Raw genomic sequence first — 23,253 nt, 5'->3', positions numbered from 1 at the left:
GTCATTATCTTCTCTCCCCCCAGCAATCATCTCCTATCTCCTCTCCCTCTCAGTAGTCATTATCTCCTCTTCCTCCTCTCCTCCCCAACAGTCATGATCTCCTCCCCTTCCCCATCCAGCAGTCATTATCTTCTCCCTCCAGCAGTCATTATCTTCTCTTCTTTTTTCCTTAGTCCCCCCCGCCAAAATTTTTATAACATATCCTGAGTGCTGCTGAACTAGATTTAGATTACGACTGGCCACTGCAGCGCTCCATAAATATACTCATGTGTGGACTTACTACAGCAGCCACACTGGTGCAATGTAATGCTACCCGGCGCCCGCCTGCAATGACATTTGTCTTCATGCTCCGCTCCTAAGGGTTAGAGAAAGGTGTGTTATGTACTGCGTGGTACATAAGCGCTCCTCACTCAGGACCCTGATTAAAAGTACAGAACACAATAGTTAAATCACCCGCAGCCGCATCCCGATCTATAAGACAAGCTGCTTCAGCCAGTGATTTAGCTAGAACTGCATGTGTAGCCCCCCTCGGGCTGATCATTTTGGAACAGTTTAGGGTCGCATATGTAATTCTAGTTAAATCACCGGCAGCCGCGGCTTGTCTTATAGATGGGATGCGGCCACTTACCCTTGTTGCGCGTGTCAGCAAAATTTGCTCGGAGTGTCACCTCTTAAACACATGTCATAAGTTAGCCACTGGCATATACAGACAAAGCATACAAACACGCAAACACAAATGCCTACCAAATATTCTTCGGTTCCATAAAGGGACATGAAAGTCTCATCATCTTTAAGCTGTCGAGCAGCACCAAAGTCAGTCAGCTTGTAAATACTACGCCCATCCTCTCCAATTAAACGCATAATGTTTCCAGGTTTAATGTCCCTGTGCACAATTCCGTTCTCACGTAAGTGATTCATCCCTGCCACTGATAACAAAACAAACACATTGTGATAACTGGAAATCACCATTAATAATTGAATAGAGTATGCACAATCATTGGAGAAAAAAAGTAAAAAAGCAAAAACTCATTATAACAAATATCAATTATTACCAATTGATCTGACCATCTAAAAATAAAAAGAAAGCGATAACTTTTCTATACACATTAAAATACCATTCTTCTTAGATGCAAGGTATTATCAGAAAATGATTATTGGTTAAGTAAGGTTCTTGTGTTACTATATATTTAAAAAAAATATTTGCTATTTTTTATATATCACCAACTTTATTGAGGAGTAAAAGAATATAAATCTTGTAATTTTCACTTAGGAGCTTTTTTTTTTTTAAACTGACCTCCTGTTTCAGGAAATAACACATGTACATAGCAATAATGGTTGAATCCTGACTTTTATGTAATGAGTCTGTGCAAAGGTTATTGTGAAGGGTTCGGTGTGTTGACATGTATTGTGATTAATATATCCTAAATTATTAGCTGTGTATAGAGGTGTTACATGTCATTGTAATCTTGTGTCTGATTATAAAAAGTTTTGTTGCATATTCTTTGGAATAAGTGATTGCAATTAATTTCTTCCTATAACCATCAACAAGCTTCTTACACTTATCAACTGGAATTTTGGACCACTTTTCGTTTGCAAATTGTTCCAGGTCACTTATATGTGAAGGGCGCCTTCTCCCAACAGCAATTTTAAGATCTTTCCACAGGTATTCAATGGGATTTAGATCCAGACTGATTACTGGCCACTTCAGAACTCTCCAGCGCTTTGTTTCCATTCATTTCAGGGTGCTTTTTTAAGTATGTTTAGGGTCATTGTCCTGCCAGAAGAGCCATAACCTAAGAAATAAACACAGCTTTCTGATACTGGACACAATAATGCGACCAAAAATCCTTCGGTAATCTTCAGATTACAAGATGCCTTGCACACAGTTAATTAACCTAGTGCAAGAAGCAGCAAAACAACCCCAAATCGTTTTTTTAACCTTCACCATATTTGAATGTAGGTATTGTGTTCTTTTCTTTGTAGGCCTCCTTCCATTTTTGGTAAACAGTAGCAATATGTACTTTACCAAAAAGCTCTATCTTCGTCTCATCTGTCCACGAGATAATTTCCCAGAAGGATTTTGGCTTACTCCTTTACATTTTGGCAAACTGCAGTCTAGCTTTTTTATGTCTCCGTGTCAACAGTAGGGTCCTGCTGGGTCTCCTGCCATAGCATTTCATTTAATTCAAATGTTGATGGATAGTTTCCACTAACACTGATTCACTTTGAGTCTGCAGGACAGCTTGAATTTCTTTGGAACTTGATTGGGGCTGCTTATCCACCATCCGGAAACTTTCATCAATGATTTCTGCTGTCCATGTCCAGGAAGATTAGCTAAAGTGTCATGGGTTGTAAACTTCTTGTTATGCTGCGCACCAGGAACAATGGAACATTAAGATCTTTGGAGATTGAAGAATTTGAGATTGTTGATACTTTTCATCAATTTTGGTTCTCAAGTCCTCAGACAGTTCTCTTCTCTTTCTGTTCTCCATGCTTAGAGTAGCACACATAGACATATAATGTAAAAATTCATTAAACTTGTCCCCTTTTTTCTGGCTTCAGGTGTGATTTTCATATTACCCACACCTGTTACTTTCCACAGGTGAGATTGAATGAGCAACACATGCTTGAAACAAAGTTGTCTACCCACAATTTTGGAGAGGTGCCAACAATTTTGTCCGGCCCATTTTTGAGATTTTGTGTAAAATTATGTCCAATTTGCCTTTTTTTTGCTATGTTTTTTTCTGTGTTGTTCCAATACACAGTAAGGAAATAAAAATGTGAATAACAAAACATATATCCAAAAAAGGTAGAAGTCACGGGGCACTCAGCCTTCAGTCCAAGATTTATTGTTCAAAATAAGGTAACATGAACAAGTTATATCAAGGGAGGGGGAGCGGTGGGGGAGAGCTCAACGGACGACATCCGTTTCACGCTGACTAGGCGCTTCTACGGGTCCACCGTCACAGCAAGACATAGACTCCACAAGACCTCTGTAAGTACACCTCCTCTTGTTTGCAGAGTGGTGCTGCCATCTTCTAGTGCATTTTCTTTTTTCCTTGCTGAATGATAACAAAACATATAGAATTGCAATAATTTTCTGGGAGAAATACTTCATTTTTTGTAACAATTTCAAAGCTGCCAACACTTTTGGCAATGACTGTATATATCTAAAAAAAAAAGGCCCAGTGGCCAATGTGAAAATTGCAAGATTACTAATTTAGTTTTTGTTTCTTTCCAATACAGAGAGTGAAATAAAAACAAATATAAGTATAGCCAATTTAAAAAAAAAAATACATACAGCACAAAAACCTGATTTCAATAATAGGACATTTTCTGAGGATACCTTCCCTTCATTGGAGGACACAGGATCTGTAGATATATGCTTTGCCGCGTAAGTAGACTGTAATTAAAAAAAGTTGGCTTCTCATATGTTGTTTATACTTTGCCTGCAAACACTGATCTAGTATGTAATCCAGCAGTAGGATAACGAAAACCAGCACCCTAGTAACAAATGTCAAAGAACTATGAAAAAGGATAAAAAAAAATCAACAAAAAAAGTAAATTTCTAAAAGTAGAAGGAGCTGTGTGCAGCTGTAATCAACACAAAAAGATAAGCTCCCTGAGCACCTTATAAGCAGAGTCAGCATCGCATAGGTACGTACCTTTAGAATGTAGTCAGGGTGTAAACCTGCTGTGCAAAGTCTAGTGTGTTACTGCCCAGGAAACACTATGCTAAATGGGAGCCATAGCCCTGATCCTGCCCTGTAGTACAAATGCCCAAGCTAATGAGCTTTAGTGATCTTAGATGCCTGTAGCCTTTTACGCACATGATCAATAAACCTTTATGGAAGGACCACATGAGCAACTCCTTAAAGGGAACCTGTCAGCAGAAATTTTGCTTTGAACCTAAAAGTTTCCCCTTCTGCAGCTCCTGGGCTGCATTCTAGCAAGGTTCCTATAGTTTTTGTGCCCCCTTTTAGACTAAATTAAATACTTTATAAAGTTGTACCTTTTGGTATGCAAATCTTCTAAATTATCCATGGGGGCCGGCTGTCTGGTGTCCGTTACTGTCCCTCCTGCCGATTTACGCCGTCACCCAACGCTCCATTTCATACCTCAGGACACCGCCCAGTGCGCCCATGGTCCCGCGCATGCGCCGTGCGACTGTACCGGGACTGTGCACTGTGTGCACAGTGTGACCGCTGGTGACGTGTTGCGCAGGCATGAGATTATGGGCGGCGCTGTGATTGTCATCAGCAAGTGCCTGCCCATAATCTCAAGCCCGCGCTTTCCCCTCTGCCTCCAGCGTTATGCGCAAGCGCTGGCCAGATGACCCGACGTCACCTCTTTCCCATCTTGCCCTGGAGCAGGAAATAGATGGGAGGAGCGGAGCAGGACACCACCGGTTACGAGAGGTGACGTCGGGTCATCTGGCCAGCGCTTGCGCAGAACGCTCGAGGCAGAGGGGAAAGGGCGGGTACGAGATTATGGGCGGGTACTTGCTGATGACAATCACAGAGCCGATAATAATCTCATGCCTGCACAACACGTCACCAGCAGTCACATTGTGCACACAGTGCACAGTCCCGCTACAGTCGCACGGCGCATGCGCGGGACCTTGGGCGCACTGGGCGGTGTCCTGAGGTATGAAATGGAGAGTTGGGGGACGGCGTAAATCGGCAGGAGGGACAGTAACGGACACCAGACAGCCCGCTCTCATGGATAATTTAGAAGATTTGCATACCAAAAGGTACAACTTTATAAAGTATTTAATTTGGTCTAAAAGGGGGCACAAAAACTATAGGAACCTTGCTAGAATGCAGCCCACGAGCTGCAGAAGGGGAAACTTTTAGGTTTAGAGCAAAATTTCTGCTGACAGGTTCCCTTTAAAGCAGAGGTGGGTAATTCATTTTCCTGAGAGGTCACATGAGATACCGTGACTGGTGTGGAGAGTGAAGCCAATAGGGTGAAATTAATTGTTCTCTATTTTAATATTAACATATTAAATTAATTAAAATTACATTTTACATTAATATTAATTATATCACTTCACATTAATTGTATCACTTCATATTGAGAATTAAGTAGCAGTCAGGGAGTGGAACAGACTACCACGGGAGGTGGTGAGCTCTCCATCAATGGAAATCTTCAAGCGGAAACTGGATAAACATATATTTGGGATGATTTAGGAAAGCCTGCACTCACAGGGGGTTGTATCCGATGGCCCTTGAGGTCCCTTCCAACTCTACCATTCTATGAAGTACAGTTTGAGCCTTCACATAACTTCCTATATACAGTATGAGCTCCCCACATAGCCTCTCTATATACAAAAAACAAGAGTTTAAATCAGGAGGTTAGAAGGAAAAAAATATCCAGCAGCTTGATCCAAGAAACTTTTCTTAAAATATTATTTTTATTGAGTTACAAGATTAAAAAGTCCAAAGGGTCACATGGAGTGAATATGTGGACAGAGGACGCGTTTCGAACGTCTAGTTCTTATTCAGTCTCCCTGAATAAGAACTAGACATTCGAAACGCATCTTGGATCAAGCTGCTGGATATTTTTTTCCTTTGAATCTCTCTATATACAGTATGAGACCGCTAAATAATCCACTGTGTACAGGATGAACTCCTACATAGCCACTCTATATATAGTGTCTGCCCCCATATAGCCTCTCTGTATACAATATAGTTTCCCATATGCAGCATGAACCCCCACCACATAGCCCCCTAAATATAGTATGAGCCATATATAGCCTCTACATACATTATGAGCCCCACATAGCCTGCTACATATGTGCAAACATCCCATACACATATGAAAAGGGCAGCTTTTTTGAGGTGGACACAATGACTATCTGTAATTGCTCAAATTTCCTCTATATCAGAGACACATCCTTCTGACTACACTCAAGTAGTGCCATCTAAAGGGTGGAGAAGGCTGTTGAGGGGCCTGGAAACTGAACTGTCTGGACAAAGGATTGTCTTCAGATGCATGTTGGCAAGAGGTCTAGAAAGAGGATAGACTGTACAGAGATGAGGACTTATAGGTACATACACTGACAAATAAAAGATTAACAATGTTTTGAACTTTTGACTTTCAGGTTCCATATTTCAGCATCCACTACTACTTTGAGCGTGAGACTACCTTCCTTTTATAGACAATCATCTTGGTTATCTCAAAAATAAATTTGACTTACAACTATTTAGCATATGATTAGTTATGCAGATTCTTGTCATGTCACTGGATTGTTACTGTTTTGCTCCTAAAAATCTAAATTTTAATTTTTATTATTTAGTTAGTATTTTTTAAATCCACCTTTGGTTTGCAACACTGTCTGAATCTTTCTGGGCATGTTCTCGATCAGATTCAAGCATGTGTCGATTGAAATCTGATCCCAAGCCTCTTCTACACATTCCCAATGTTAGGGCATATTAGTTAACTTCCAGATTTTTCTTCAACTCTAACAAGTGGATTGAGGTCTGGGGACTGTGGGGCCAATCCAGCACCTCTACTTCCTTGTCATTGAACCATTTCTTTGGAATCTCGACATATACTTTGGGTTGTTCTGCTGGAATGGAACACTATGTCATCCTTATCATACCCATAGCACTTGAGTGTACGAAGTAACTCATCTTGTAGGATAATCACTCAAATCTCAGCATTGAGAAATCATCCTTTCTGGTCAAGAATCGAACACCTTGGTTGTGAAGCAACTCCATATCATCAGGCTTCCTCCACTGAACTTGACAGTTCCTTCAATTTCTCAATCTGTTAGCCCCTTCTTCCCTTTATTTTTTCTAGACCCATTTGCACCCATCAGAGCATATGTACTGACTTTCATCTTATCGCACAAGTTCACCAATTTCCAAGATTCTCCTGTCCACGTCTCACACTTTTTTGTAAACTCGAACCAACAGTTCTTATAATGATGTTGGAATAGAGGCTTCTTCACCTTTTTTTGGGCCACCATACCAAACTTGTAGAACATGCATCACACAGTGCCTTCCATGGACATCTTTGTTCTCACTTTTACAAAGCATACTAGCCACCTCCACTGCCATGTTTGACGCGCCAGAAATGAAAAACCTTGTGATGACCCAACTTGTAGACTCCAATATTTTGCCTGGATGCCCACTTCTTGGCTTTTGAATGGATGGAAAAATTTCATTTCGTATTCTTCCATCTTTCATAGCACTAGCATAGGGAATGTGAGAACATGTTGTAATTTCTAGTATACAAGAAGAAAAAGATTTTTCCACCACCAGGAGCAAAACAGTAACAATGCAGTAACAAAACAAGAATCTGCATAACTAATCATATGCTAAATAGTTGCAAGTCAAATTCATGTATGAGATAGCAAAGATGATTGTCTATAAAATGAAGGTAGTCTCATGTTCAAAGCTGTAGTGAATAGTGAGATATGGAGCCTGAAAGTCAGAAGTTCAAAACACTGTTACCCTCTTGCTCGTCAGTGTATCTTAAATGTCCATGGAGGATAGAAAGTCACTTGGTTTCATGTGAATAATGGCACAAACAGTATATCACAAAAGTTAATACACCCTTCAGATTTTTGAAAATATTTTAATATGTTTTTATGGGACAACACTGAAGATATGACACTTTGACATAATGTAAACCAGTGAGTGTCCAGCTTATATAACAGTGTAAATTTGGTGTGCCCTCTAAATAACTCAGCACACAGCCACAAATGTGTATACTGCTGCCAAAAAAATGAGTACACCCAAATCAGTGTTGTCCCATGAAAATATATAGTAAAATATTACACAAATGTGAGGGGTGTATTCTCTTTTGTGATATACTGTAGATATGATTACATGAAATTTTGGGTTTACGTGTTCAGGCAATGAGGCAATAATCTTTCATAGGGTGGAGTACTTGTAAAACAACATGTGAACAGTTCCAGTGGCAGGACAGGATTAATGGCTCCTCAATCAAAATAATAATGCAAAGCCAGGTGAAGGAGGAAACCAAGAAAGACCCTATCAATCATGTTACTCGTCAACTCAACCCAGATATCCTTGGCAAAAAAGAGCCACATGTCCACAAAGCGTGAAACATGGCCTACCACGTGAGAAAAGGCTTAGCACTTTTATAGGTAAAATCTAAAAGGTGTATTCATTGTGTGCCATGTCCGTTACTCAAGGCTTAGGGGCACTTTGCACACTGCGACATCGCAGGTGCGATGTCGGTGGGGTCAAATTGAAAATGACGCACTTCCGGCATCGCATGCGACATCGCAGTGTGTAAAGGCTAGATGATACGATTAACGAGCGCAAAATTCATAATTACGCCGACGCAATGGTCCGATGTTGTTCCTCGCTCCTGCGGCAGCACACATCGCTGTGTGTGAAGTCGCAGGAGCGAGGAACGTCTCCTACCGGCCTCACTGCGGCTTCCGTAGGATATGCGGAAGGAAGGAGGTGGGCAGGATGTTTACATCCTGCTCATCTCCGCCCCTCCGCTCCGATTGGCCGCCTGCCGTGTGACGTCACAATGACGCCGCACGACCAGCCCCCTTAACAAGGAGGCGGGTCGCCGGCCACAGGGACGTCGCACGGCAGGTGAGTGTGTGTGTGAAGCTGGCGTAGCGATAATTTTCGCTACGCCAGCTATCACCACATATCGCTGCTGCGACGGGGGCGGGGACTATCACACTCGGCATCGCAGCATCGGCCTGCGATGTCGTAGTGTGCAAACCCCGCCTTAAGATGAACTGTGGCAAAGGAAACCATTAGTCTTGACAATAATTTCATCTTTCTGTAGGTGATTGGAGACAAAGTCAAGTTTCAATTTCTTCAATACTGTTCCCTAATGTCAAGGTCTAAGCTGCCCGCTTTACCATATTTGAAATTCACCTACCTACACTAAGCTAAAATTGATTTTCACATTGTCTTTATACTCTATATACTCCTCTAGTTAGGAGGAACAATCCCCATAGTTTGGGTGTCCAATAATGAAATGAGGAAAAGACCATACATAGTAATATTATTCCAAGATAACCCACTATGTAACAGAAAATAGTCAATTGTTTGAGGAAATGGAATAACTCTAAATCAGGATAGTTCACTATATTTAGCTATGTACCCATACAAGTTATTTATTGATAATATAAGTAATAAAGTGGTTGGTATGCTTTAGAAAAAAATTTGGTTAAAAGGTTGATCACAGGGTGTCCTACTGTAGAGACCTACAACAATCAGTTGTAATTTGTGGAAAAATCATATCGTAAGTGTTCAAGTGTCCTGCAGCTCCACCAAAGGGAAAATCAAATAGTATACAGATCCATTAAAACGAATGGACTACATATTGAATTATATGGACATGCTGAGTCCTCCAGAACAAAAATTGTTCTTTGTGCAATTTTATGACTAATGTATGTTGGTACTGCGTGGGGAATATCAATTAATGATTAACAAGTAATGACTATTAGTTCAGTAATATTATATTTGAAAATAGAATTCTTAAATCAGGAAACCTCTTTAATAACTCCAAGATAATAAAATAGTTTTGTGTGCTATGGTACCTAAATGTTAATGTATTTGCAGCAAAAAGATATTTAGATAATATGAGATGCCTATTTTATTTAACATTTTACATTTAGCTAACAAAGACATAATGAACAATGTTATTCTAGGGTGTATAATTATGGTTGGATTTTAGAACTAAACAGCCCCTTATTTTAAAAGTTCTGAATAGGATTCCCTTATTTAAAAGCATATACATAACCCAAAACGTAACCAAAATGTAACTTATTGGGCCTAGAGTAAAGGGACAATATGCCAAGGGGCAATTGGGGGTATTGATACTCTACTTATGCCCTAATATTTCCCCAGGAAACTATCCCATACCTGACAGTGGGGGCTGGCACCCTCTGCCAGGATACATGCACACCGAAAATTGTTTGCGTCACAGATGAGTATGAGCGGTTGGGCCCATTTCTGGAATTCAATCTCCTGATGAACCTTGGTTATCATTGGTGGGGGGGGAAGCAAAGAAATTCCGAGATCATTGGGGCATGATACACAACAAATATCAGTTCATGAATCTCATTTTATTTGGGCAGTATACTATGATGTGTTAGTAGAACTTTCCAAGTGGGGACTCCAACATCATTACCTATGAGGGTACCAACCTCCAACGTTCAAGTATGGAATAGTTTCTCAAGGACTTACCATATTAGTACGTGAATTAGAATATTCATTATGTTCCTAATATGCCTATTTGCCCCTTGGGATATTCTCCCCTTACTCTAGGCTTAATAGTTTACTAGTTGGTTACTTAATAGGGTGCTTTAATTTTGGGTATGCTTTTAAATAATTGAATAAAACTTATAATGATTAAAATAAGGGGCATTTTACACCTAGCCAGATGGAGTTTTGCTCTGAAACACGTTAGGGTTGGTTTTCATCGATTCGATTTTACCCTTCCTATGCCCTAGTTTGACATTGAGTGATTGTGATACAGGAAGCTGATCATTTATAAGTTTATTCTTACTAGAATAATTGGCTTTAGATGTCAATAGTTACAGTAATGAAGAACGACCTGTTATCTCTGTCTCCTTTAGTTAATATATACAACAGTAGTTTTGTTACAGGTCATTAGGCACAGAGTAAGGGGTGCCTCACAGTAAGCACAGTAAGATGAAAGTCTAGTGACCCACACTCTACAAAGTTGTCTTATTTTGAATCTCACCCACGCACTGTACAACGATCAGAAACTCTGACTCAGAAAGTCCAAAAGCATTCTCTGGCTCCTCCAAGACAGACAGAAGACTCCCACTTGAGCAGTACTCCATGATCAGCACCTTCTGCTTTGTGTTGCCCTGGGAGAAGGTAGAAGTTTGAGCTTAGGAGCAAGTAGAGACAACAATTGGCAGAATTCTTAAAGTAGGTGTATTGTAAATTTTAAGATAACTGTTTTCTTGTATTTACGCAGAGCATAAACAAGTAAAGGACATGTGTTATAGCAGAATTAATGTTGGTTAGTAAGGCTATACATTAACTCACAGTTTCCTCTACAGCATAGAGCTTGACAATGTTGATGTGGTTGAGTTTCCCCAGCATCTCAAACTCTCTCATTTGTACTTCAAACGGCCGGAGATAACTCGTATTATTAAACACCTTGACTGCCACTTCCTCTCCAGACTTCTGAAGAAACCAAACACAAAACATGAAGTTCATTATTGTGACAGTACATACGCTCCACACAAAGGGTTGGTAGTCATCATGAAGGCTTTGAGTCTTTGAATGAATTCTAATTTGATATTACTTTTTCTACTTTATTATCTGTATTCTTACTAGCTTTAATAGCGTCAATCATGGAAACCCATTGGACCGCCCAAAATTCTCAATTTGCATCTGATAAAGGGTAATTCTTAAGGTTTGAGTTCAATGTGATGCTCATATCTTATTGTCAGACAACAGTAAAGCCTACTTTACATGCTGCAATTTCTCGTGCGATCGCATTTGCGATTGCACCCGCCCCCATCGTTTGTGCAGCACGGGCAATTTCTTGCCCGTGTCGCACAAAATCGTAGCCCCCCGTCACACGTACTAACCTTCCAAATGACCTCGCTGTGGGCGGCGAACATCCACTTCCTGAAGGGGGACGGATGTTCGTCACATAGTGGCCGGCCAATAGAAGCGGGGGGGGGAGATGAGCGGGACATAAACATCCCGCCCACCTCCTTCCTTCCACATTGCCGGCGGGACGCAGGTAAGCTGTGTTCCTCATTCCCAGGTCGTCACACGGAGCGATGTGTGCTGCCTCGGGAACAATGAACAACCAGACATTCGATTTTTAGAAAATGAGCGACGTGTCAACGAGCAACGATAAGGTGAGTATTTTTGCTCGTTCACACTCGTTCGTAGCTGTCACACGCTACGATATGTCAAACGATGCCGGATGTGCGTCACTTACGACGTGACCCCGACGACATATCGTTTGATATATTGTAGCGTGCAAAGCCCGCTTTAGATGTAATGGCTCATTGTAAGAGTGAATGGAAACAAGATGTAGGCCGTATACCTTAGTATGATTTGGTGGGTCTCTGCTACATACAAATGACACAACTGGACATTTTACATAGAACCTTTTTTTACTACAAGAGGCCTTGTGCACATTTCCACAATATTTAGAGATACAGTACAGTCATGGCCAAAAGTTTTGAGAATGCTACAAATATTAATTTTTACAAAGTCTACTGCTTAAGTTTTTCTAATGGCAATTTGCATATACTCCAGAATGTCATAAAGAGTGATCAGCTTAACAGCAATTACTTGCAAAGTCAATATTGGCTAAGAAAATGAACTTTAACCCCTTCAGCCCCTAGCCTATTTTGACCTTACTGACCTCGCCATTTTGCGCAATTCTGACCACTATCTCCCTCACTATCGGCTACGGAGGGACGAGCAGGACATTTGTGTGCGCGTGTGCAAAAAAACCCCCAAACCCTAAACTTTATTTTAGTGTGCGTGTGTATGTGCAAGTGTTTGGTGAAACTTTCTACTGCAGGAGAGGGCTGATGAGATGCAGGAGCCGTAATCACTGGGGCGCAATCACCGGGGGATGCAATCACAGGGACGCAATCGCAGAGGTGTAATTACCGGGGCGCATGGGGATGCATAATCACAGGGGCGCAGTCACAGGGATGCATAATCACAGGGGCATAATCACCGGGGCGCAGATGGGACGCAATCGCAGGGGCGCAGTTGGGACGCAATCGCAGGGGCGCAGATCGCAGGGGCGCAGGTGGGGCGATCGCAGGGGCGCAGATCGCAGGGGCGCAGGTGGGGCGATCGCAGGGGCGCAGGTGGGGCGATCGAAGGGGCGCAGATCGCAGGGGCGCAGGTGTGGCGCAGATCACAGGGGCGCAGATTGCAGGGGAGCAGGTGGGGCGCAGATCGCAGGGGCGCAGATCGCAGGGGCGCATGTGGGGCGATCGCAGGGGCGCAGATCGCAGGGGCGCAGGTGGGGCGATCGCAGGGGCGCAGATCGCAGGGGCGCAGGTGGGGCGATCGCAGGGGCGCAGATCGCAGGGGCGCAGATCGCAGGGGCGCAGATCGCAGGGGCGCAGATCGCAGGGGTGCAGGTGGGGTGCAGATCGCAGGGGCTCAGATCGCAGGGGCGCAGATGGGGCGCAGATCGCAGGGGCGCAGGTGGGACGCAATTGCAGGGGCGCAGGTGGGACGCAATCGCAGGGGCGCAGATTGCAGGGGCGCAGGTGGGGCGATCGCAGGGGCGAAGATCGCAGGGGCGAAGATCGCAGGGGCACAGGTGGGGCGATCGCAGGGGTGCAGATCGCAGGGGCGCAGGTGGGGCAATCGCAGGGGCGCAGATCGCAGGGGCGCAGATCACAGGGGTGCAGATCGCAGGGATGCAGATCGCAGGGGCGCAGGTGGGGCGATCGCAGGGGCGCAGATCGCAGGGGCGCAGATCGCAGGGGCGCAGGTGGGGCGATTGCAGGGATGCAGATCGCAGGGGCGCAGATCGCAGGGGCGCAGGTGGGGCGACCGCAGGGGCGCAGATCGCAGGGGCACAGGTGGGACGCAATCGCAGGGGCGCAGGTGGGACGCAATCGCAGGAGCGCAGATCGCAGGGGCGCAGGTGGGACGCAATCGCAGGGGCGCAGGTGGGTCGCAATCGCAGGGGCGCAGGTGGGACGCAATCGCAGATCTCAGGGGCGCAGGTGGTGCGATCGCAGGGGCGCAGATCGCAGGGGTGCAGGTGGGGCGCAGATCACAGGGGCGCAGGTGGGGCGCAGATCGCAGGGGCGCAGGTGGGATGCAATGGCAGGGGCGAAGGTGGGACGCAATCGCAGGGGCGCAGATCGCAGGGGCGCAGATCGCAAGGGCGCAGGTGGGGCGATCGCAGGGGCACAGATCGCAGGGGCGCAGAGTGCAGGGGCGCAGGTGGGACGCAATCGCAGGGGCGCAGGTGGGACGCAATCGCAGGGGCACAGGGGGGCCGCAATCGCAGGGGCACAGGGGGGGTCGCAATCGCAGGGGTGCAGGGGGGCCACAATCGCAGGGGCACAGGGGGGTCCGTGTGATCAGCCCCCTGCTGCCCAGTGATCGGCCCCCTGCTGGCCGGTGATCGGCCCCCCTGCTGCCCAGTGATCAGCCCCCCTGCTGCCCAGTGATCGGCCCCCCTGCTGCCCAGTGATCACCAGGGCGGAGGATTGATCACTGGCAGCAGCAGCAGTCACTCACAGCAGCCGGGTGTCAGAAGCAGGACACCGGCGGAGAGTGATCACAGGAAGCGGAGGTCGGGGAAGGCAGTGGAGGTCAGTGTGGGTTGCGGGCGGTAGAATCGGACGGCGGGGGAGCGGAGGTCGGGGTGGGGGTGGAATCGGACAACAGGGGGGGAACGGAAGACAGCGGGTGGGGAACGGAAGACAGCAGAGGGGAGCGCGGAACAGCACAGAAGGGAGGGGAAGACAGCACAGAAACAAAGGGAAAGACAGCAAAGAGGGGAGAAAAACTTACCGGATGGTGATCGGTGGCGGCAGATCGCGGTGGCAGCGGCAGCAGGTGACCCTCCTGTTCAGCGTCGCAGTCCACAGTCAGGATGAAGCTGAAGGGGGAGGGCACCCACCAGTCACATCGCTCCTCCACATCTGATTGGAGGGATAGTGTCACATGGACGCTACCTCCAATCAGATGGGGGGGGCATTACACGGAGCTCCCTGCTCCAGCCAATCGCTGATGATATTGCATCATCAGCCATGGCTGGAGTGTAGTATTTCAACAAGTTTCATTGGTGAAATATTACAATCGTTCCGATTGAATATGAAAGTGAAAGTGACACTTTCAAAAGCCAATCAAAGCGATCTTAGCCATGGGAGGGGGGGGGCAAAGCCCCCCCCCCCGGGCTCAACTACAAGTCCTTATGTACCTGCAGCGCTGGTGACATTTCAGTAAACCTGGTCACCAGCGCTCCAGGAACGGAAACCTGCCATGACGCATACGGTGCGTCAAAGGTTGGGAAGGCACAAGGTTTCATTACGCATATGGTGCGTCAAAGGTCGGAAAGGGGTTAACCCCCAAAACACATTTCAACATCATTGCATTCCTGCCTTAAAAGGAGCAGCTAACATTGTTTTAGTGATTGTTCCATTAACACAGGTGTGGGTGTTGATGAGGACAGGGCTGGCAATCAATCAGTCATGATTAAGTAAGAATGACACAACTGGACACTTTAAAAGGAGGCTGGTGCTTGGTATCATTGTTTCTCTTCAGTTAACCATGGTTATCTCTAAAGAAACACGAGCAGCCATCATTGCTCTGCACAAAAATGGCCTAACAGGGAAGAGTATCGCAGCTACAAAGATTGCACCTCAGTCAACAATCTATCGCATCATCAAGAACTTCAAGGAGAGAGCTTCCATTGCTGCCAAAAAGGCTCCAGGGCGCCCAAGAAGGACCAGCAAACACCAGGACCGTATCTTAAAACTGTTTCAGCTGCGGGATTGGACTACCAGCAGTGCCGAGCTAGCTCAGCAATGGCAGCAGGCTGGTGTGAGTGCTTCTGCACGCACTGTGAGGCGGAGACTGCTTGAGCAAGGCCTGGTTTCAAGGAGGGCAGCAAAGAAGCCACTTCTCTCCAGAAAAAACATCAGGGACCGACTGATATTCTGCAAAAGGTACAGGGAGTGGACTGCTGAGGACTGGGGTAAAGTCATTTTCTCAGATGAATCCCCTTTTCGATTGTTTGGAACATCTGGAAAACAGCTGATTAGGAGAAGAAGAGGTGAGCGCTACCACCAGTCTTTTCTCATGCCAACTGTTAAGCATCCTGAAACGATTCATGTGTGGGGTTGCTTCTCAGCCAAGGGAATCGGCTCACTCACAGTCTTGCCTAAAAACACAGCCATGAATAAAGAATGGTACCAGAATGTCCTCCAAGAGCAACTTCTCCCAACTGTCCAAGAGCAGTTTGGCGCCCAACAATGCCTTTTCCAGCATGATGGAGCACCTTGCCATAAAGCAAAGGTGATCACTAAATGGCTCATGCAACAAAACATAGAGATTTTGTGTCCATGACCTGGAAACTCCCCAGATCTTAATCCCATTGAGAACTTGTGGGTAATCATCAAGAGACGGGTGGACAAACAAAAACCAACAAATTCTGGCAAAATGCAAGCATTGCTTATGCAAGAATGAACAGCTATCAGTCAGGATTTGATCCAGAAGTTGATTGAGAGCATGCCAGGGAGAATTGCAGAGGTCCTGAAGAAGAAGGGTCAACACTGCAAATATTGACTTGCTGCATTAACTCATTCTAACTGTCAATATAACCTTTTGGTGCTCATAATATGATTGCAATTATATTTCTGTATGTGATGTAAACATCAGACAAACACAATTAAAAACCAGAGGGCAACAGATCATGTGAAAAAATAATTTTGGTGTCATTCTCAAAACTTTTGGCCATGACTGTATATCCCTAAAATGTAGTCAATCGTCAGGCACTTTTTCATCTAAGTTGGAGTTGCCCACAAATTTAGGCATACTGGGTCCAAATACTCCAATGATTTTCTAGAATCCCTTTAAGGGCTCATGCGCACGTTGCGTAATTGCATGCATTTACGCTGCGTATTGCACTGCAGCGTAAATGCATGTCTCCTGCGTCCCCTGCACAATCTACGTAGATTGTGCATGACACGTGCGCACGATGCTTTTATGAACGCAGCGATTTGGGTGCTAAAATTTTGACCCAAATCCGTGTGTTTATAAAATGAGCATGTCAATTATTCCGTGCGCTTTGGATGCAGCTCCCACTCTGCCTATGGTGGGGACAGCAGCCATAGCGCATGAAATCGGGTTTTTTCTACAAAAAAACTGCATCCATTATGCAGTGTTTCTGCAGTGATTTGAAATGCACATGTGCTGTCAAATTGCTGTAGAATATTCAGCAGTTACGTGCGCATGAGCCCTAACTCTGAACTGCTGAATTTGTTTCTTGGGGTTATTTATTATATCAAACTTTTCCTCGATCACTAGTACCTTGCTTCACTCTTCAGGCTAGGAATCTAATTGCTTGCCACTGGATGAATAATCAGAACCCTTCCAATGGCTAGCCTGAGTAAACACACACTAGCTTACAAAAAAGTTAATTATCTGCACAGAGGTATACAGGTGAATTTATAACAATTAGGAACTTGGGTTGAAGTGCCGTAGAACAGCCCATTGGTGTGTCCCATCTGTTAAGATGGACACTGTTTGATGGCCACATGGTCAGTGTGAGGAAGCTGCTATGCTTCCATGAAGGAACCTCATACATGGGAATGGGTAAGAGTGAGGAGACTATGCTGTCTCCAGAAACGAGTCGTCTGTGAGAAGGGAGGATTCACTTGCCCTGAGCAGGATGGTGGATAAGAGGTTTTGAAGACTCTTGGAAAAGTATCTCTGGAGAGGGATGTGTATACAGGCCTCAGTGAATGGCAGCAGATATAGCTCCACTGGGATACTTGAGTAGTATATCCGACCTGTGCAGGCGTAACGGACTTGAAAATCGTGTGTATGCAAGAAGAATCTGGCACTTAAATTGCGATTAAAATTTTCATCACAATTTGAGTGACTGATTCTTTTTGCATATTGATACAGATTGGGATCCTATCCGAGCACCACCATCCAGATTAGAGTGCCATATTTCTCTTCTATATATTGAAATCCGTGTTTGTTATGTACCAGGAGTGCCTTTTATGTATCTTACAATAAACCTGCTGGACTTTTAATGAAAGTACGGTATTTTTGTGTGCTACCTTTAAGAAGCAAGCAAAGTGAGTAACCCCATCACATTAAGTGAGTGAACTGTCAATGACTTCTAGCAGTGCTGGGAAGAGCCTAATCTTCAAAATATATTTTCTCTGAAAACACAGGAGTTTTTCAGAGAAAAATACACTGCATTGTATTTGTAATTGTGTAATCAGTTATATTTTTAATTCAGGCTTATTTTTGTGAATATCAACAGGATGCTTCTGGTATATGCAACTCATAAATCAGGGAAGACATCTTCTTGTTTTATCTTTTTATATATGTTTACATTTATTGCTGTATATCTGTAATATTTGTGAATACTTGTGTATAATGATGTTTATTTCAAATTAAGCTTATTTGATTTAAAAATTTGGGTCAAAGATTATTATTGGAGATAATCTGCATCTATATTCTCCAATCAGCTATTACATTAAAACCTCTAACCTAAAATAGTAAACAAAAAACACCAAAAAACTGAGTTGTAACAAAAAAATCAGTAAACATGCAACGTTCCAAGGATGTAAATGGCAGCCTCTAGACAAGAAAAATCAAAGAGAAAAATTGTATGAAAAATACCCTGAATAATAATGAATAAAATGCAAGTACTTACCATAATAACAGGGTACTTAGTATATACATTTTTGCAAAAAGGTAAGAGGCCATCCCACCTCATCACGGTGTACCCATCTGGGACGGTCCCTAACCAACTAATGTTAAAACCATTATATATACCTGAATGGTAACAAGTGTATTTGCTGTGTATTTAATCTGGGACCCAGCTGACCACTTGTTACCATTCACATTGGAGTTTTGATAGACACAAGTCAGGTATATATAATGGTTTTAACTTATGAAGCACTTGCATTTTATTCATTATTATTCAGGGTATTTTTCATACAATTTTTCTTTTTTTTTTTTTCAAACCTAATATATTGCACGACAATCGTGATGCCAAAACAGCCCTCTGAGCTATTGAGGAACAACTTCACAAAACATCTGAAGATCTCCTGTGTCAGGGCCCACTCACACTTGCGCTATTTTGACGCAAACGGAATCCGTCACTAATGTAGTACAGTTCATTTATTTACAGTGGAAGCGCGACATCGTGTGGACACAAGCGGGTACTGCATGACACACACACGCGTCATAGTAACGCGCTTCCACTGTAAATAAATGAACTGTACTACATTAGTGACGGATTCCGTTTGCGTCAAAATAGCGCAAGTGTGAAACTAGCCTCAACTATTTTGTAGCTGACCCTTAAAATCAAGGGGTTAAGCCCTCATGGATCAGACTTGTTTTTCCAGAACATCTCACAGATGGTTGATTGGATTGAGAGCTGGAGAATTTAAAAGCCAAGTAAGCAATTAAAAAATCTTTGTCATGTACTTCAACAATTTCTAAATCCTTTTTTCACTATGTGGCATGGAAATAGTGTAGTTTAAAAAGGGTGAACTTGGCCTGCAAAAATGTTAAGGTAGGTTGTATATATGGTTTGTAAAGAAAATATCTACATACACACCAGAACTCAAGGTTTTCCAGAATATAATTTTCTAAATAACCACACCGCTTTAAAAATAACGTATTTTGGTGCCATCTCTCTAACCGGAAAGCAACACATTCAGCTATCCATGATGTAAAAGAAAACGTTAACTATCAGACCAAACGATTTTCTTTTATTGCATCAGACCAGACCAATTTTTTTTCCATTATGTGTCTACTGAGCCCCATACACAGCGAGCTGAGGCATACTTTGTGTTCTGAAACCAATTTATTGCAGATACCTGTCACAATGTGACTGTGGGATAGCAAGAGACTATGGGCTTCCACTCTGTTCCATAAGCTATAGGGAACCTAGGCTATCTGTCCCCAGAATTAGGGGTACTTCACACACAGCGAGATCGCTACTGAGATCGCTGCTGAGTCACGTTTTTTGTGATGCAGCAGTGACCTCATTAGCGATCTCGCTGTGTGTGACACTGAGCAGCGATCTGGCCCCTGCTGTGAGATCGCTGCTCGTTAAGGCCCCTTTACACACTGAGACTTTCTAGCGATCCCACCAGCGATCCCAACCTGGCCGGGATCGCTACAAAGTCTCTGGTGAGTCGCTGGTGAGCTGTCAAACAGGCAGACCTGGCCAACGACGCAACAGCGATCCGGACCTGCAGAACGACCTAGCTAGTCATTGGGGACGTTGTCAGACCTAAAACACACATCCGTGAAAACCACCGTGAAAACTGTCGGCAGACAGCAGACAGAGTAGCGCGATGAGAATGAACTCGGGTGAACTTCACCCGACTTCATTGTCATGCCGCGGCTCTGTTTGTGTGCCGTGTACTGATTAGCGGTCACCTGTGAAGGATTCACCGGTGACCGCTTATCCCCCGAGTGACTGAAGTGTCCCCCCCTCTCTCATACTCACTGATCCCCGATCACCGGCGCTGCACGGCGTTCACACTGCTCCGGCGGCTTTTTCTAATTTGAAAAAGCCGGCCGCTCATTAAACAATCTCGTATTCCCTGCTTTCCCCGCCCACCGGCGCCTATGATTTGTTGCAGTGAGACACGCCCCCACGCTGAGTGACAGGTGTCTCACTGCACCCAATCACAGCAGCCGGTGGGCATGTCACTATGGGGTATAGAAATAAATAAATAAATAATTAAAAAAAACGGCGTGCGGTTCCCCCCAAATTTAATACCAGCCAGATAAAGCCATACGGCTGAAGGCTGGTATTCTCAGGATGGGGAGCTCCACGTTATGGGGAGCCCCCCAGCCTAACAATATCAGTCAGCAGCCGCCCAGAATGGCCGCATACATTAGATGCGACTGTTCTGGGACAGTACCCGGCTCTTCCCGATTTGCCCTGGTGCGTTGGCAAATCGGGGTAATAAGGAGTTATTGGCAGCCCATAGCTGCCAATAAGTCCTAGATTAATCATGTCAGGCGTCTCCCAGAGATACCTTCCATGATTGATCTGTAAATTACAGTAAATAAACACACACAACTGAAAAATCCTTTATTAGAAATAAAAAACACAAACACATTCCCTGGTTGACCACTTTAATCAGCCCCAAAAAGCCCTCCATGTCCGGCGGAATCCAGGATGGTCCAGTGTCGCTTCCAGCTGTGTTGCATAGAGGTGACCGGAGCAGCAGAAGAAACCGCCGCTCCTGTCACCTCCACGCAGCAAATGAAGAGAGCCGCGTGATCAGCTGAGCTGTCACTGAGGTTACCTGGATCTAGCGGTGGATGCAGCGGTGGCCGCGAGTAACCTTAGTGACAGCTCAGCTGATCGCGATACAAACCTCAGTTGCTGCGTGGAGCTGACCGGAGCGGCGGTGAGTAGCGCGATCAGCTGAGCTGTCACTGAGGTTACCCGCGGCCACCGCTGCATCCAGGTAACCTCAGTGACAGCTCAGCCGATCACGCGGCTCTCTTCATTTGCTGCGTGGAGATGACAGGAGCGGCGGTTTCTTCTGACAGCTCACCGGCGACCATGTAGCGACGCAGCAGCGATCCTGACCAGGTCAGATCGCTGGTGGGATCGCTGCTGCATCGCTAAAGTGTGACGGTAGCCTTACCCGTGATGGTGGGGACACCTGGGTCTGATACCTTGCTATGCTCCTAAACAATACTAATCTGATTCCCCCTCCTCCTACCCAGGGAAGAAAGGGGGAGAAATCAAAAGGAAAACACAAACAAGACTTAGAAGAGAAAACAGAAGCACAATCCAAGCAAACTACTGCAGGAATAACACGAGGGAACAAAAGATGAAAAGCCAGTAAGGTAAAGGCACTACATAGTGCAGCAATAAGGAAGGAAAGGAATACACCAAACCATCCACAGGAATCCCAAAAGCAACCACCACTAATATCTAAATGACTCCTCCTTCTCCTCCTCAAACCAGGATAGACAAGCTATAGCTGGCACTATCGGAATAGTCCAACTAGTCTATATAGGAGAGTAAAAATGACTGGCTCTCACACAGCATGTGAATAAATGAGTATAATATATTAGACCAGCAGAGTATTAAATCTGGTTAACCACCTGGAGAGCAACTAGCCTTTCTGTTGATTCCCGTGTCTTGATCACAAGCATCAGTGAAAAAAACCAGGAAGCGTGCAAGAATCTGAGGATTCCTCAGACACGATGCCGTCATGACAGTTAGCAATGCTTGAGAAAACTGCCTTGTGACAATACCACAGGACAAATCTTGGGAAGTTCATCCCTATTATTTTGGTAGTATGAGAAGGACCCACAAAGTTAGGGCAGTGATTTAAAGCACTAAATCAGCCTTTTGGGGGGGGTTTCAGCGCTGGAGTAATGCTTTTCCTTTGTTTCCTGCCCCTAGTAATACACTTACCCTTTGGAGTCTTCACCATTTTTACAGTCACAGCTCCATTTTGTGACTGCAGCATCTGACTGGTCGGAAGTCAGACGTTACATCACAAGCACTCAATACAAGTAATGAGAGCCAGAACAAGACCAAAATGAAGCTCATATAGGCTTGCATTGAACAGTGAACTCCAGCTTGCTCCATGAACACTGGAGCAGCCGGCAGGTCACAAACTACAGAAGACCAACCGAAGTCACACAGATAGAAGGTGAAGATGGGGGTAGGTGAGTATGTAGCATGATATGGGGCAGTAGTCATGGGTGAGGTCTGCATCTTCTGCATCCTGGAAAGAGGGGGTCCTGGCTAGGTGTGTGCATTGGTACTAGGGAGATGATATTGTCGCGGGCGGAGGAGGGGATGCCGCGCTCTCCTTCTGCTCGGGTTCGGCTGCCGCTGCGGCTGCTGTGGCCTGCTGCTGCTGCTCGGTGGCTCGAGCGATGGGCCGGATCCCGGGGACTCGAGCGGCGCTCCTCGCCCGTGAGTGAAAGGGGATTGGGATTTGGGATAGTTTATTGTCCGTGACGCCACCCACGGTTGTGGTGATTTGTTGACACCACCGCTGCTCTGTATGGGGATCCCGGGAGTGATGGTATGGAGCAGCTAGATGTTAGTCCTCCCCTCCGTGGGTAGGGGTGTAGTTGTCCCGGGGCCCAGTGATGAGATGGGTGATGCAGGGCTTGGTGGGGTGCAGGGACGCGGGGGCAGCTCTGTGCCTTGCGGCACTGTGGTACTCACTCAGCCTGAGATGATGACACAGTTCTCGGTAAAACACACGGCTGGAAAGACGGTTCCCACGGACGGCTGCACTTGCTTTCCCCAGTAGATGACGGTGACGGTCCCTTTTTCCTGCACCTAAGATGATGATGGTTGCGATGGGTTCCCACTGGTAACCCGCTCCCCGGCTTGGATATGGCCCGGAGGAGCCCTACTTTGCCCGCAGGCGCTGGCCCTGAGAAACTGGTGCCCTGGCGGTGGTGGTGTCTCTATGTAACGGTTGGACTGTTGCCTTCAATCGGGACTTGCTTGTTGGGAGACCCAGAGGTCCCCTTCACTAACGGATTTGGCAAATTC

At 45.2% G+C, this 23,253-nt stretch overlaps 1 protein-coding gene across 1 annotated transcript in view; it reads right to left on the bottom strand.

The window, feature by feature from the left end:
* Positions 1-23,253, bottom strand: part of IKBKE (inhibitor of nuclear factor kappa B kinase subunit epsilon) — a 126,505-nt gene that overhangs the window by 83,613 nt on the left and 19,639 nt on the right. Inside the window, exons 3-5 of the mRNA XM_075335706.1 lie at positions 11,034-11,174; positions 10,720-10,849; positions 745-926 (exon numbers count right to left, since the gene is read on the bottom strand). Of these exons, the coding sequence (XP_075191821.1) occupies positions 745-926; positions 10,720-10,849; positions 11,034-11,174 (453 nt within the window). The remainder of the gene's footprint in view (positions 1-744; positions 927-10,719; positions 10,850-11,033; positions 11,175-23,253) is intronic.

This window comes from Anomaloglossus baeobatrachus, chromosome 2 (genome assembly GCF_048569485.1).
Source record: "Anomaloglossus baeobatrachus isolate aAnoBae1 chromosome 2, aAnoBae1.hap1, whole genome shotgun sequence".
Classification (NCBI taxonomy): domain Eukaryota; kingdom Metazoa; phylum Chordata; class Amphibia; order Anura; family Aromobatidae; genus Anomaloglossus; species Anomaloglossus baeobatrachus.
This window is presented reverse-complemented; position numbering and strand designations above follow the sequence as displayed.